General features: G+C 53.6%; 1 protein-coding gene across 2 annotated transcripts; it reads left to right on the top strand.

The window, feature by feature from the left end:
* Positions 1-283: 283 nt before the first annotated feature.
* TMC4 (transmembrane channel like 4) lies at positions 284-10453 on the top strand (the record flags this gene model as incomplete). 2 transcript variants are annotated; one of them, XM_080702634.1, is made up of 15 exons in its annotated part: positions 284-362; positions 1196-1409; positions 3262-3407; positions 3609-3841; positions 3982-4103; positions 6132-6279; positions 6764-6931; positions 7145-7308; positions 7552-7678; positions 8191-8288; positions 8592-8775; positions 9031-9161; positions 9254-9409; positions 10236-10314; positions 10385-10453. In XM_080702634.1, the coding sequence occupies 15 exons, from the start codon at positions 284-286 to the stop codon at positions 10451-10453; spliced, it is 2118 nt and encodes a 705-aa protein (XP_080558760.1). The 2 variants fall into 2 exon arrangements, with proteins under 2 accessions (XP_080558760.1, XP_080558759.1); XM_080702633.1 differs by having other exon boundaries at positions 1178-1409.
* Between the last annotated feature and the right edge of the window lie 504 nt (positions 10454-10957).

Below are 10957 nucleotides of genomic sequence, written 5' to 3'. Positions count from 1 at the left end.
GAGAGTATCTGTGGGCAGTAATCCAGTGGGGACAGAGGCCACAGAGCTGGCATGCTGTGATGCTGCCTGGGCTCCCGGGAACGAGACTGGCAGGCTCAGGAGGCCACCAGGACTTCAGCTCCCAGGAGGCCTTTCACAGCCATGCCCTGAAGGTTTGTGGGAAGTATACTACAGTCCCTTCTAGCCATCTGGTGGCCAGGTATGGCCCTGCCCAGGCCCCTCCTTCACCTGGGACAGTGTCCTCCCAGCGTCACGGGAGACGGAAACTGCTGTGTCCACGGCCATGGAAGAAAACCCCACCTGGGAGCCAGAAGCCTGGGGCCCCTCAGGGAGGTGGCCAGCCCCCCGGGATGCCAGAGGAGGTGGGAGAGCCCAAGGAGTTGAATCCGGCCCTCAGCACCAGTAGAAGTCTAGGGAGCAGAAAAGGGGAATCCTGGGTCCTAAGGGAAGGAGGAAGGAAGGGTTTTAATGATTAGGTTTAGGGAGAAAGGAACTGGAAGCTGTGACCCCTGGGTCTGAGGAGGAGTCTGGAGACCCATACTCTTGAGGAGACCTGGCCAGACACTGGAGCCCGGCCCCAAGCTCCTGAGGGAGTAAGGGAAAAGGAAGTTGAAGCCTGGACTTCCTAGCCTTAGGGCAGGAGAGGCCACAGGATCCACATAGGCACTTAGGAAGAAGAACCCGGCAATCTGGACCCCTGAGTTTGAGAGAGGAGGCTGGGGCTGGAATACTGGGTCTGAGGGAATAAGGCTGGGGCCAAGACTCCTGGGTCTGAGGGAAGACCGCTGAGGACTGGACTTTTGATCTGAGGGAGGAGGGCTGAGGCTGTACTTCTGGATCTGGGGGGGGAGGGGGCTGGAGTCCGGACCCTGGGTCTGAGAGAGGAGTACTGGCATGGACCCTGGGATCTGAGGAAGAAAAGCTGGGGCCCGGGCCCCTGGGTCTGAGGGAGGAGGGCCGGGGCCGGGGCCAGGGCCAGGGCCAGGGCCCCTGGGTCTGAGGGAGGAGGGCTGGGGCCGGGGCCCCTGGGTCTGAGGGAGGAGGGCTGGGGCCGGGGCCCCTGGGTCTGAGGGAGGAAGACTGGGCCTGGATCCCTGGGTCTGAGGGAGGAGGGCTGGGCCTGGACTCCTGGGTCTGAGGGAGGAGGGCCGGGGCAGGGCCCCTGGCTCTTTCCAACCCTCTGCTTTCCTGCCAGGCCAGTCGTTGGCCTCTGTGCTGAATGAGCTCCCTAGTGCTGCCACCCTTCGGTACCGTGGCCCTGGGATGCTGCCTTGGGGGGCACTGGAAGAGGAGGATGAAGATAAAGGAAGGAGCATCCAGGCCTTAGCAGAAGCTGCAGGAATGGAGCTACAGGAGCCTCTTCCCTCCCGGGAACTGCCCTGGCCCATGCAGGCAAGGCGGGAACACAGGTGAGGGCCTTCCCTCTGGATATCCCCTTTTCTCTCAGGCAACTCTTTTTTTTTTTTTTTTTTTTTTTTTGCGGGTCTGGGGATAGAACCCAGAGGCATTTGACCTCTGAGCTACACCCCCTGCCCTATTTTTTTTTTTATTTATTTTTGGTGGTACTGGGGATGGAACTCAGGGGCCCTCTACCTCTGGGCTACATACACCTATTTTATATTTTATTTGGAAACAGGGTCTCTTAAGCCAGCGAGGCTGACTTTGAACCTGCATGATCCTCCTGTCTCTGCCTCCCAAGCCAGGGATTACAAGCGTGTGCCACCATACCCAGCTTTATTCTTAGCTGAGGCTGTCTGCGAACCGCGACCCTCCTGTCTCAGCCTCCTGAATACTGGGATTACAAGTGTGCGTCACCACGCCCGGCTTCAATAAAGACTAAAGCTGGGTGTGGTGGCATACACTAGTAATCCCTGCGCTTGGGAAGCTGAGACAAGAGGATCACACAGGTTCGAAGCCAGCTTCAGCTGCTTAGTGAGGCTCTCCACAACTTAGTGAGACCCTGTTTCCAAATAAAAATATAAAAAAGTAGGTCTAGAAGTATAGCCTGGAGGTAGAAAACTCCTGGGTTCCACCCCTAGTACCACTAAAAAAAAAAAAAAAAAAAAAAAAAAAAAAGACTAACCCGGGCACCATATGGCTTGTAATCCCAACATTCAGGAGGCTGAGTCAGGAGGATCGCGGTTCACAGACAGCCTCAGCGACTTAGTAAGGCCCTTTGCAACTCAGTGAGACCCTGTTTCAAAAAATAAAGAATAAAAAATAGGGCTGGGGGTGTAGCCCAGAAGTACAATGCCCCTGGGTTCCACCCCAGTAGCAGGAGGGATGTTTTGCAAAGTTGCTGAGAATCTCACTAAGTTATTATTATTATTATTTTTTTTTTGGTGTGTGTGTGTGTGTGTGGTACTAGGGATGGAACCCAGAGACATTCTCCCTTCAAGCTACACCCCCAGCCCCATTTTTTATTTTTATTTTTTAAACAGGGTCTTGCCGAGCATGGTGGCACAGGCTGCCATGAAAATAAGCAAGGAAATCAGCCAGGCATGGTGGTGCATGCTTGTAATCCCAATGCTTGGGAGGCTGAGACAGGAGGATTGAACAGGTTCAAAGCCAGCCTCAGCTACTTAGTGAGGCTCTCAGCAACTTAGCGAGACCCTATTTCCAAGTAAAATATAAAATAGATCTGGGAGTATAGCCTGGAGGTAGAGGCCCCTTGGTCCCATCCCCAGGGCCACCACGAAAAATTAAAAAAGAAATAAAAAGAAATAATAAAAAAAAATGAAACAGGGTCTCACTGCATTGCAAAGGGCCTCACTAAGTAGCTGATCCTCCTGTCTCAGCCTCCCAAATGCTGGCATTACAAGCGTGCGCCACCATGCCTGGCTTACTAAGTTATTGAGGCTGGTTTCAAACTTGCAATCCTCCTTTCTCAGAGGAATCCATAGAAAAGAATACTCCCAAGTACTGGAGTTACAGGCATGTGCCAGTGCCACCACACCTGGCTAATTTCCTCCCTTATCTTCATGGTTTCACTGAAAGTATATGTGTCTCTCCAGAGCAGCATTCCACTGTGCTTACTCCCTAATTGTGTCAATAAATAATGTATTTTTTTATTCCCGTGACCTGGTTTCTTCTATGTATGTTAGTTTTGTTTCTTTATTGATATAGAGTATTCCACATTATGAATACAGTATACCATAATTTATATCCTTTTTCTATTGGGTTGTGTCTACCTATGGGTGGTTCCCAGTTTGGTGTTAGCATACCCTTGATTTTCTGTCTGTGCCTCCATTTTCCCTCCAGGAAGAACCAGGCCAGGGACCAAGCGGCCTATGGCTCTGGATCCGGAGCTGCCCACTGGGCCCGGCAGCTGGCCAGGTCCAAGGAGAAGATGAAGGAAGGCTTGCACACCATACAGCCCTGGGCGTGGACACTGAAGAAGATTGGGGGTGTGGTGGGGTCTGAGGGAGGGGGGCTGGGGCCTGGATTCCTGGGTCTGAGGGAGAAAGGCCAGGGCTTGGACTCCTGGCTCTCAGAGAGGAGGAACCTTCTCTGAACCCCTGGGTCTGAGGGAGGAGGGGTGGGGCCTAGCCCCCTGGGTCCTGGTCAGCAATCAAGGACCCTGAACCCTTCTCTACTGCCCCCTGCAGGTCAGTATGGCGCGGGCACAGAGTCCTACTTCTCCCTGTTGCGCTTTCTGCTCCTGCTCAACGTATTGGCCTCTGTGCTGGGCGCCTGCATGACGCTGCTGCCCACCTGGTTGGAAGGGGCTCCTCCAGGCCCCCCGGCCCCTAACACTTCCTCACCCTGTGGCTCCTACAGCCCCTACACCCCAGGCTTGACCAGCTTCCCCACTCAGCTTTTCAACTTACTCTCTGGAGAGGTGGGTGAGTGACCCCCTAAAAGATCACAGTTTTGTCCCCAATAACTCGCTCTGACCTGTGGACCTTGACTGCCCAGCTTCTTTGATCCCTGACTCCACCCCATCCCGCCGTGACCACTGACTTGCCTTTCCGTCCCCAGGGCTACCTAGAATGGACCCCTCTCTTCTATGGATTTTACCCACCCCGCAAGAATCTGGCAGTTACCTACCTGTGTTCCGTCCTTGCCACTGGGCTTATCTGCCTCTTGCTCATCCTGCACCGGTCAGTATTACCCACTTCCTGACCTCCCTGGACAAGAGGGGAGGGTGTGGTGGGGGTAAAGTCAGTGTTAAGGGCAGGGGATATCATAGTGATATAGTAAGCCAGGCACAGTGGGGCATGCCTGTAATCCTGCTACTTGGAAAGGATCCTGCTACTAGCGGATCGCAGGTTTGAAGTCAGCCTCAGCTACTTAGTGAGCCCCTCGGCAGCTTTAGCGAGACCCTGTTTTGTTTTCTTTTGTGTGTGGTATTAGGGGTTGAACCCAGGAGCATTCTGCCTCTGGCTATACCCCCAGCCTTATTTTTATTTTGAAACAGGCTCTTGGTAGGTCGATGATTGTCTTTACGTGCTGAGGCTGTTCTCAAACCTGTGATCCTCCTATCTCAGGCTCCCAAGTACTGGGATTATGAGCATGCATCACCATGTCTGGTTGCTACTGCTTTATTATTATTATTATTATTATTATTATTAATTATTTACTTGCCATTGTCATCATTATTATTGAGTACTTGCCAGACACTACTTACAAACAAGTTTGGAAGTTGGTACCCATGCCGTAGGATTGAGTCTCTAAACACAGCTGAGCAGAGAAGCCCCATATTTCCTTTCATGAGAGCTCCAACTCCCCTGTCAGACTGGATTCAGTCCTACTCTCCCCTGCTCATTTCTACCTAGCTGCCTAATAATAGAAGCCCTATCCTCAAGAATCCTGAGTCTTGCTCTGTGCTCCCTTCTCTGATTTACAATCCACTTTTAAGATCCTGCTTAAACCAGGACTGGTGGCACATGTTTATAATCTCAGTACTTGGGAGGCCGAGACAGGAGGATCACAGGTTGAGGCCAGTCTTAGCAACTTAAGGAGACTCTATTTCAAAATAAAAGTAAAAAGGACCGGGGCTGGGCGTGGTGGCGCACGCTCGTAATCCCCGTGCTTGGGAGGCTGAGACAGGAGGATCGCACAGGTTTGAAGCCAGCCTCAGCTACTTAGGCTCTCAGCAACTTAGTGAGACCGTTTCTAAATAAAATATAAAAAAATAGGTCTGGGAGTATAGCCCGGAGGGAGAAAAGCCCCTGGGTTCCACCCCCAATACCACAAAGAAAAAAAAAAAAAAAGGACTGGGGGTGTAGCTCAGAGGTAGAAGGCACTTGAGTTAAATCTCCAGTACCTCTCCATACACAAGGTAGGAGGGGGTGGGCCCTGGCTGCTCATGCTAGGACGAAGCATAAATCTTAAGATTTATGTGGGTTGGATTTTATTTATTTTTTATTTTTATTTATTTATTTATTTTTTGGTGGTACTGGGGGTGGAACCCAGAGGCTTTCTACCTCCGGGCTATACTCCCAGACCTTTTTTTTTTTGTAATATATTTTATTTGGAAACAGGGTCTCACTAAGTTGCTGAGAGCCTCACTAAGTAGCTGAGGCTGGCTTCGAACCCTGTGCGATCCTCCTGTCTCAGCCTCCCAAGCGCGGGGATTACAAGCGTGCGCCACCACGCCCGGCTTTGTGGGTTGGATTTTAAACAGCTATCTGGCTTGCATAAAAAACCAGCTAAAGAACAGAGAATGGATTCTCAGAGGTCAGTCACAGGTGGAGGCAAGGGGACCAGGTGGGAGTCCTGTCTAGTTGTCCATGTGAGAGATGGGGGCCAGGGCCGCCGTGATGGTGGACGCATCTCTGCCCAGTTCCCCCTTCCTGGAGTCTCCATCCCTTCCCTGTGTCTCCATTCCCTGTCTCTCTAGGTCTTGGTCCCCCTCTCGAGTGTCTTTACCTCTCCCCCTTCTCTGGGTCTCTGTCTCCAGGTCCTTGCCTCTTCTCTCTGAACTGTCTCTCTCTCCTGGGTTTCTGCCTCTCAGAATCTCTCTTGGCCTTTGGTTCCAGGGACTGCATGCCCCTCTGCCTCTGACTCTTTCTCCATCAGGTGGCAGCTCACCAAATGCCAAAGGTCTGGGGGCTCATGTTCCATTTGTCCCCTGAGGGCTGGCTGTTCTCCCACACCCTATCTCATGGGTCTCCCCTCTCTCTCAGTTCGGTGTTGGGGCTGAAGCAGACATTGTTGGCCGAGTCGGGGGCTCTGACCAGCTATAGCCACCGGGTGTTCTCTGCCTGGGACTTCGGCCTCTGCGGGGACGTGCATGTGCGGCTGCGCCAGCGCATCCTCCTGTATGAGCTGCAGGTGTGGTTGGGGCGGGGTTGGGGAATGGGAAAGAATACAACCAGAGAAGATTGTGCTGGGATAAGGCAAGGGCCCAGAACAGCTATGGGGCTTCAGAGACGCTGGGCAGAGTTTTCTTGTAAGGACAGTTTTGGAATATGACAGGATTAAAAGGAGGCCATGCTAGCGATGCATGAAGTCAGACGGTGCAGGGAAAAATACACAGCAGGAATCCCCAAGCGCCTGGGTTCAAACTGGAGCAGTGTGGCCACAGGGGCAGGCTCGATGGAGGGTCTGAAATTCCTGGCAGGAGGTGCAGGGCAGGGCCTTGGAGGGGTGTGGATTGGACCGGGACGGAGAAATGGCCCCATGGACTACAGAGGTGTTAGAGGGTAGGGGAGGGCTGCATCAGCTCTACTTGAGGAGGGGTCATGACATGAACCACCCCCTAGAAGTGTGTAAAGAGGAGCCCAGGTGGATGTCTATCCTGGTATCCTGGTCCTAGGTGGAGCTGGAGGAAGCCGGGGTCTGGCGCCAGGCAGCAGTGCGGACGCTGGGCCAGCAGGCCCAGGTGTGGCTGGTGCGGATACTGATCAATGTGCTGGTGGTCGCGCTCCTGGGGGCGGCCTTCTACGGAGTCTACTGGGCTACAGGGTACACCGTGGAGCTGCAGGTGCAGAGGGTCTGGGGGGAAGAGGGACCCAAGGTCCTGTCATCTACATTTCCAAGGATGGAGAGCAGGGGACGGAGAACCGGGTCTAAGATTCCTGAAATCTTAGGAACATGGAGGGAGGTGGGTGGACCCCCGACTTCGCGGTCCTGAGGGACGAGTCCGGAGGAGGAGGCCCTTAGGCATGGCTCTTTTCTTTGTCACTGTCCCTTCCAGGAGATGCCTCTTGTCCAGCAGACACCATTGCTGGTGCTCGTTGTGAATTATCTCCCGTCCATCTTCATCTCCGGAGTCAACTTCGTGCTGCCGCCTGTTTTTAAGCTGATCGCCCCACTGGAGGGCTACACCAGGAGCCGCCAGATCGTATTTATTCTAATCAGGTTCCAGCCTCAGGGGTGGGCCGGGGTGGTGGGAGAAGGGGGGCAGCTAAGAGTCTTTGGTTCTGCAGATAAAACAGGGCGGATATAGAGTCCAGGGGGTTCTGGAATTAAACCCGACTGTTGCCTAGTCTCGGTTTCTCCCTCGGCAAAATGGGAGACCGGTGAGCGCTCTGTGCAGGAGGAGACTGACGCGTGGCGGACGCCGGTTCCGTGCGAGTCCGTCCCTTTGCTTTCCCCTTTCAGGACCGTGTTTCTGCGCCTCGCCTCCCTGCTGGTCCTGCTTTTCTCCCTCTGGAATCAAATCACTTGCGGGGGTGACGCCGAGGCTGAGGACTGTAAAGCTTGTGGCTACAATTACAAAGAACTTCCGGTGAGAACGCTGCGCGGGTGTGGGAGGCAGCGGGCCGTCTGCAGCCTGAAATCCTGAGTCCCTGGTGTAAAGGAGCTGGGAGAGTGGGTCCTGACTGCCGGCTTGGGAGGGAGGAGCTTGGGATGCAGGACAAGGGTAGATGCTTAAAAAAAAAAAAAAAAAAAAAATGCCGGGCGTGGTGGACCACGCTTGTAATCTCAGCTTTTGGGAGGCTGAGACTGGAGGATCGCGGTTCGCGGACAGCCTCGGCTACTGAGTGAGGCCCTCTGCAACTCAGTGAGACCCTGTTTTAAAATAAAGAATAAAAAATAGGGCCGGGGGTGTAGCTCGGAGGTCAAATGCCCCTGGTTTCCATTCCCCAAAACCCGCAAAAAAAAAAAAAAAAAAAAATTGAAGGTCCCCAGAGAAAGCATGTGTAGAACCTCACAGGCTGGCCAGGTGAAATGGTGCCTCGGTGCTTTGCTTTGTGCCTGGGTCCTGGGGTCTGGGTGACCTGTTTCTTCTTTCTTCAGTGCTGGGAGACTCGGCTGGGCCAGGAGATGTACAAGCTTCTGCTCTTCGATCTGCTGACCGGCCTGGCCATCACCCTGTTCATCCAGTTTCCTCGAATGTGAGAACAGCGCTCCTGGCGGTGGCCCTGCCCCCAGGCGCAGTTTTCCCTTTTTGCCCCACCTCTTTCTCTACCCCGCCTCTGGTTCCGGGTTCTAGTCTTAGATCCCAGCCCGCCCAGGGTTGATGGTTACTTTCCTCTGGCCCCGCCCTTACCTCCTGAAGCCTCTGAAGCACGCCCGCCACCGTCACGTGACCTCAAGGTCCCGCCCCTCACTCGAGTTCCTTTCTGGTTGGTGGGCGGGGCCTTGCAGGAGGGGAAACCCTGTGGACACGCCCCTGACCGCCCCGCCCCGCCCCTCAGGTTGTTTGGCGGGTACTGTCCAGGTGCTCTAGGTCGTCTGGCCGGGACCCAGGAGTTCCAGGTGCCCGACGAGGTGCTGGGACTTATCTACGCGCAGACGGTGGTCTGGGTGGGGAGCTTTTTCTGCCCTTTACTGCCTCTGCTCAACACAGCCAAGTTCCTGCTGCTTTTTTATCTGAAGAAGGTAAGGAGTGAGGACCCTTGGGTCTGAGCCGGCAGGTACTGGGGCCTGGGGGGAGGAGGATGCTGGAGTTCCGATTACTAGGTCCTGAAAAGAGAGTTGGACGATAGGAGGAGGAGTCCAGGGCATCCTGACTTCTAGGTCCAAGTGATAGGGGCTCAGACAACCAGGTGCAGCCCGAGGAGGGGGCTGGATCAGGATAAAGGAGAGGCAGAGGACTCTTGGGTCTCAGATCTCCTTTTCTTCACCTTCTTCTAGCTCACTCTCTTCGCTACCTGCTCTCCAGCCTCCCGTACCTTCCGGGCCTCCACGGCGAATTTCTTTTTCCCCCTGGTCCTTCTTCTGGGTTTGGCCATTTCTGCTGTTCCTGTGCTGTACAGCATCTTCCTGTAAGTGTGAGAGGCTCCTGCATGCCTCCCTCCACCCTCATACAGGATTTTGACTCAGGTCCTACTTGAGCTCAGCCTGTCTTTGCCTCCAGGATTCCACCTTCTAGGCTGTGTGGCCCATACCAGGGGAAGTCATCCATCTGGGCCCAAATCCCTGAATCCATCGACAGTCTCCCTCAGACTGCCCAAGACTTTCTCTTCTTCCTGGGGACCCAGGCTTTTGCTGTGCCCCTTCTGCTGATCTCCAGGTGAGGGGGCCCAAACTTCTGGATCTGAGGCAGGAGGGGTTGAGATCTGGATCCCTGGGCCTGAAAAAAAGAGTGCTGAGGACCTGGGCTGCTTGATCCTAAGGAGGACGTGGTGGAAGTTTGAAGGAGGCAGCATCATGGGGGTCTGGTTTCTTTTCTTTCTTTTATTTATTTATTTTTTGGTGGTACTGGGGATAGAACCCTTCTACCTCCAGGCTATACTCCCAGACCTATTTCATACTTTTATTTGGAAACAGGGTCTCTTAAGCCAGCGAGGCTGGCTTTGAACCTGCACGATCCTCCTGTCTCTGCCTCCCAAGCACGGGGATTACACCATGCCCGGCCCAGTATGGTTTCTAAGAAGCCATTTGTTGAGCTGGGTGTGGTGGTGCACACTTGTCATCTCAGTATTTGGGAGGCTGAGACCAGAGGATCGCGCTTCCCAGACAGCCTCATCTACTTAGTGAGGCCCTCCGCAACTTAGTGAGACCCTGCTTCAAAATAAAGAATAAAAAAAAAAAAAAATAGGGCAGGTAGCCGGGCGTGGTGGCGCACGCTTGTCATCCCAGGATTGGGAGGCTGAGACAGGAGGATTGAGGTTCGCGGGCAGCCTCAGCTACTTAGGCCCTCTGCAACTCAGTGAGACCCTGTTTCAAAATAAAGAATAAAAAATAGGGCAGGGGGTGTAGCCCGGAGGTCGAATGCTCCTGGGTTCCATCCCCAGACCCTCAACAACAACAACAACGAACACAAAAAACAAACAAGCTATTTGTTGAAGATACTCTAAGGGCTTTTCTGGAATGACTTCCATTCCTGTCTTCTCTAGTATCATTATGGCATATACCGTGGCCCTGGCCAACTCCTATGGAAGCCTCATCTCTGAACTCAAACGCCAGATAGAGATGGTGAGCGAAGCTAATCCCTGGGAGGGGCTCCTCTGGGACTTTGTCTCACCTCCACCTCTCTTTATCTCAGGAGACACAGAATAAAGTCTTCCTGGCACAGCGCGTTGTGGCTCTCAGCTCGGCCACCGGGACTCTTTGACCAGCCTGGCTAGAGATGACGCCCCACTGTGAAGCTCCCAGACCTTTAAAATCCTCGGTTATGTCATCTATGAATGACGCCCTCCCACTCGGAGATCCTAAGATTTCCAGGGCTTCTGCCCCTAAATCTCTGACTCTCTTGTGAACTTCTTAGTTATATCAATAAACACATCCTTGGCTGCTGAGCCCTCTTTGAAACTTGCATCCTGGAGTCGGGGGCGGGGTTTCGGCCAGGGACTGACCAATCTCATGTATTGTCTGCCTGTCTGCGTGGAGGGCTTGACAAGCATGCCAGCCAATCGTCGGCCACATCCGGCAGCACCTGGGTAGACCACTTCGATTGGCCCAAAATCCGGACCTAAGCGGTCGCTAGGCGACCCTAAAAGCCAGCTATCCGTGATTGGTTATGATAGAGAAACCCAGCCAATCAACTCTCGTTACAGACTCGGAGAGGGCGTGTCAATAACGCAGAACCAATCTGGGCCGGAACAGGAAAAAAAAAGAC

The sequence above is a fragment of the Muscardinus avellanarius genome (assembly GCF_963383645.1).
Source record: "Muscardinus avellanarius genome assembly, chromosome: 10".
Lineage (NCBI taxonomy): Eukaryota > Metazoa > Chordata > Mammalia > Rodentia > Gliridae > Muscardinus > Muscardinus avellanarius.
This window is presented reverse-complemented; position numbering and strand designations above follow the sequence as displayed.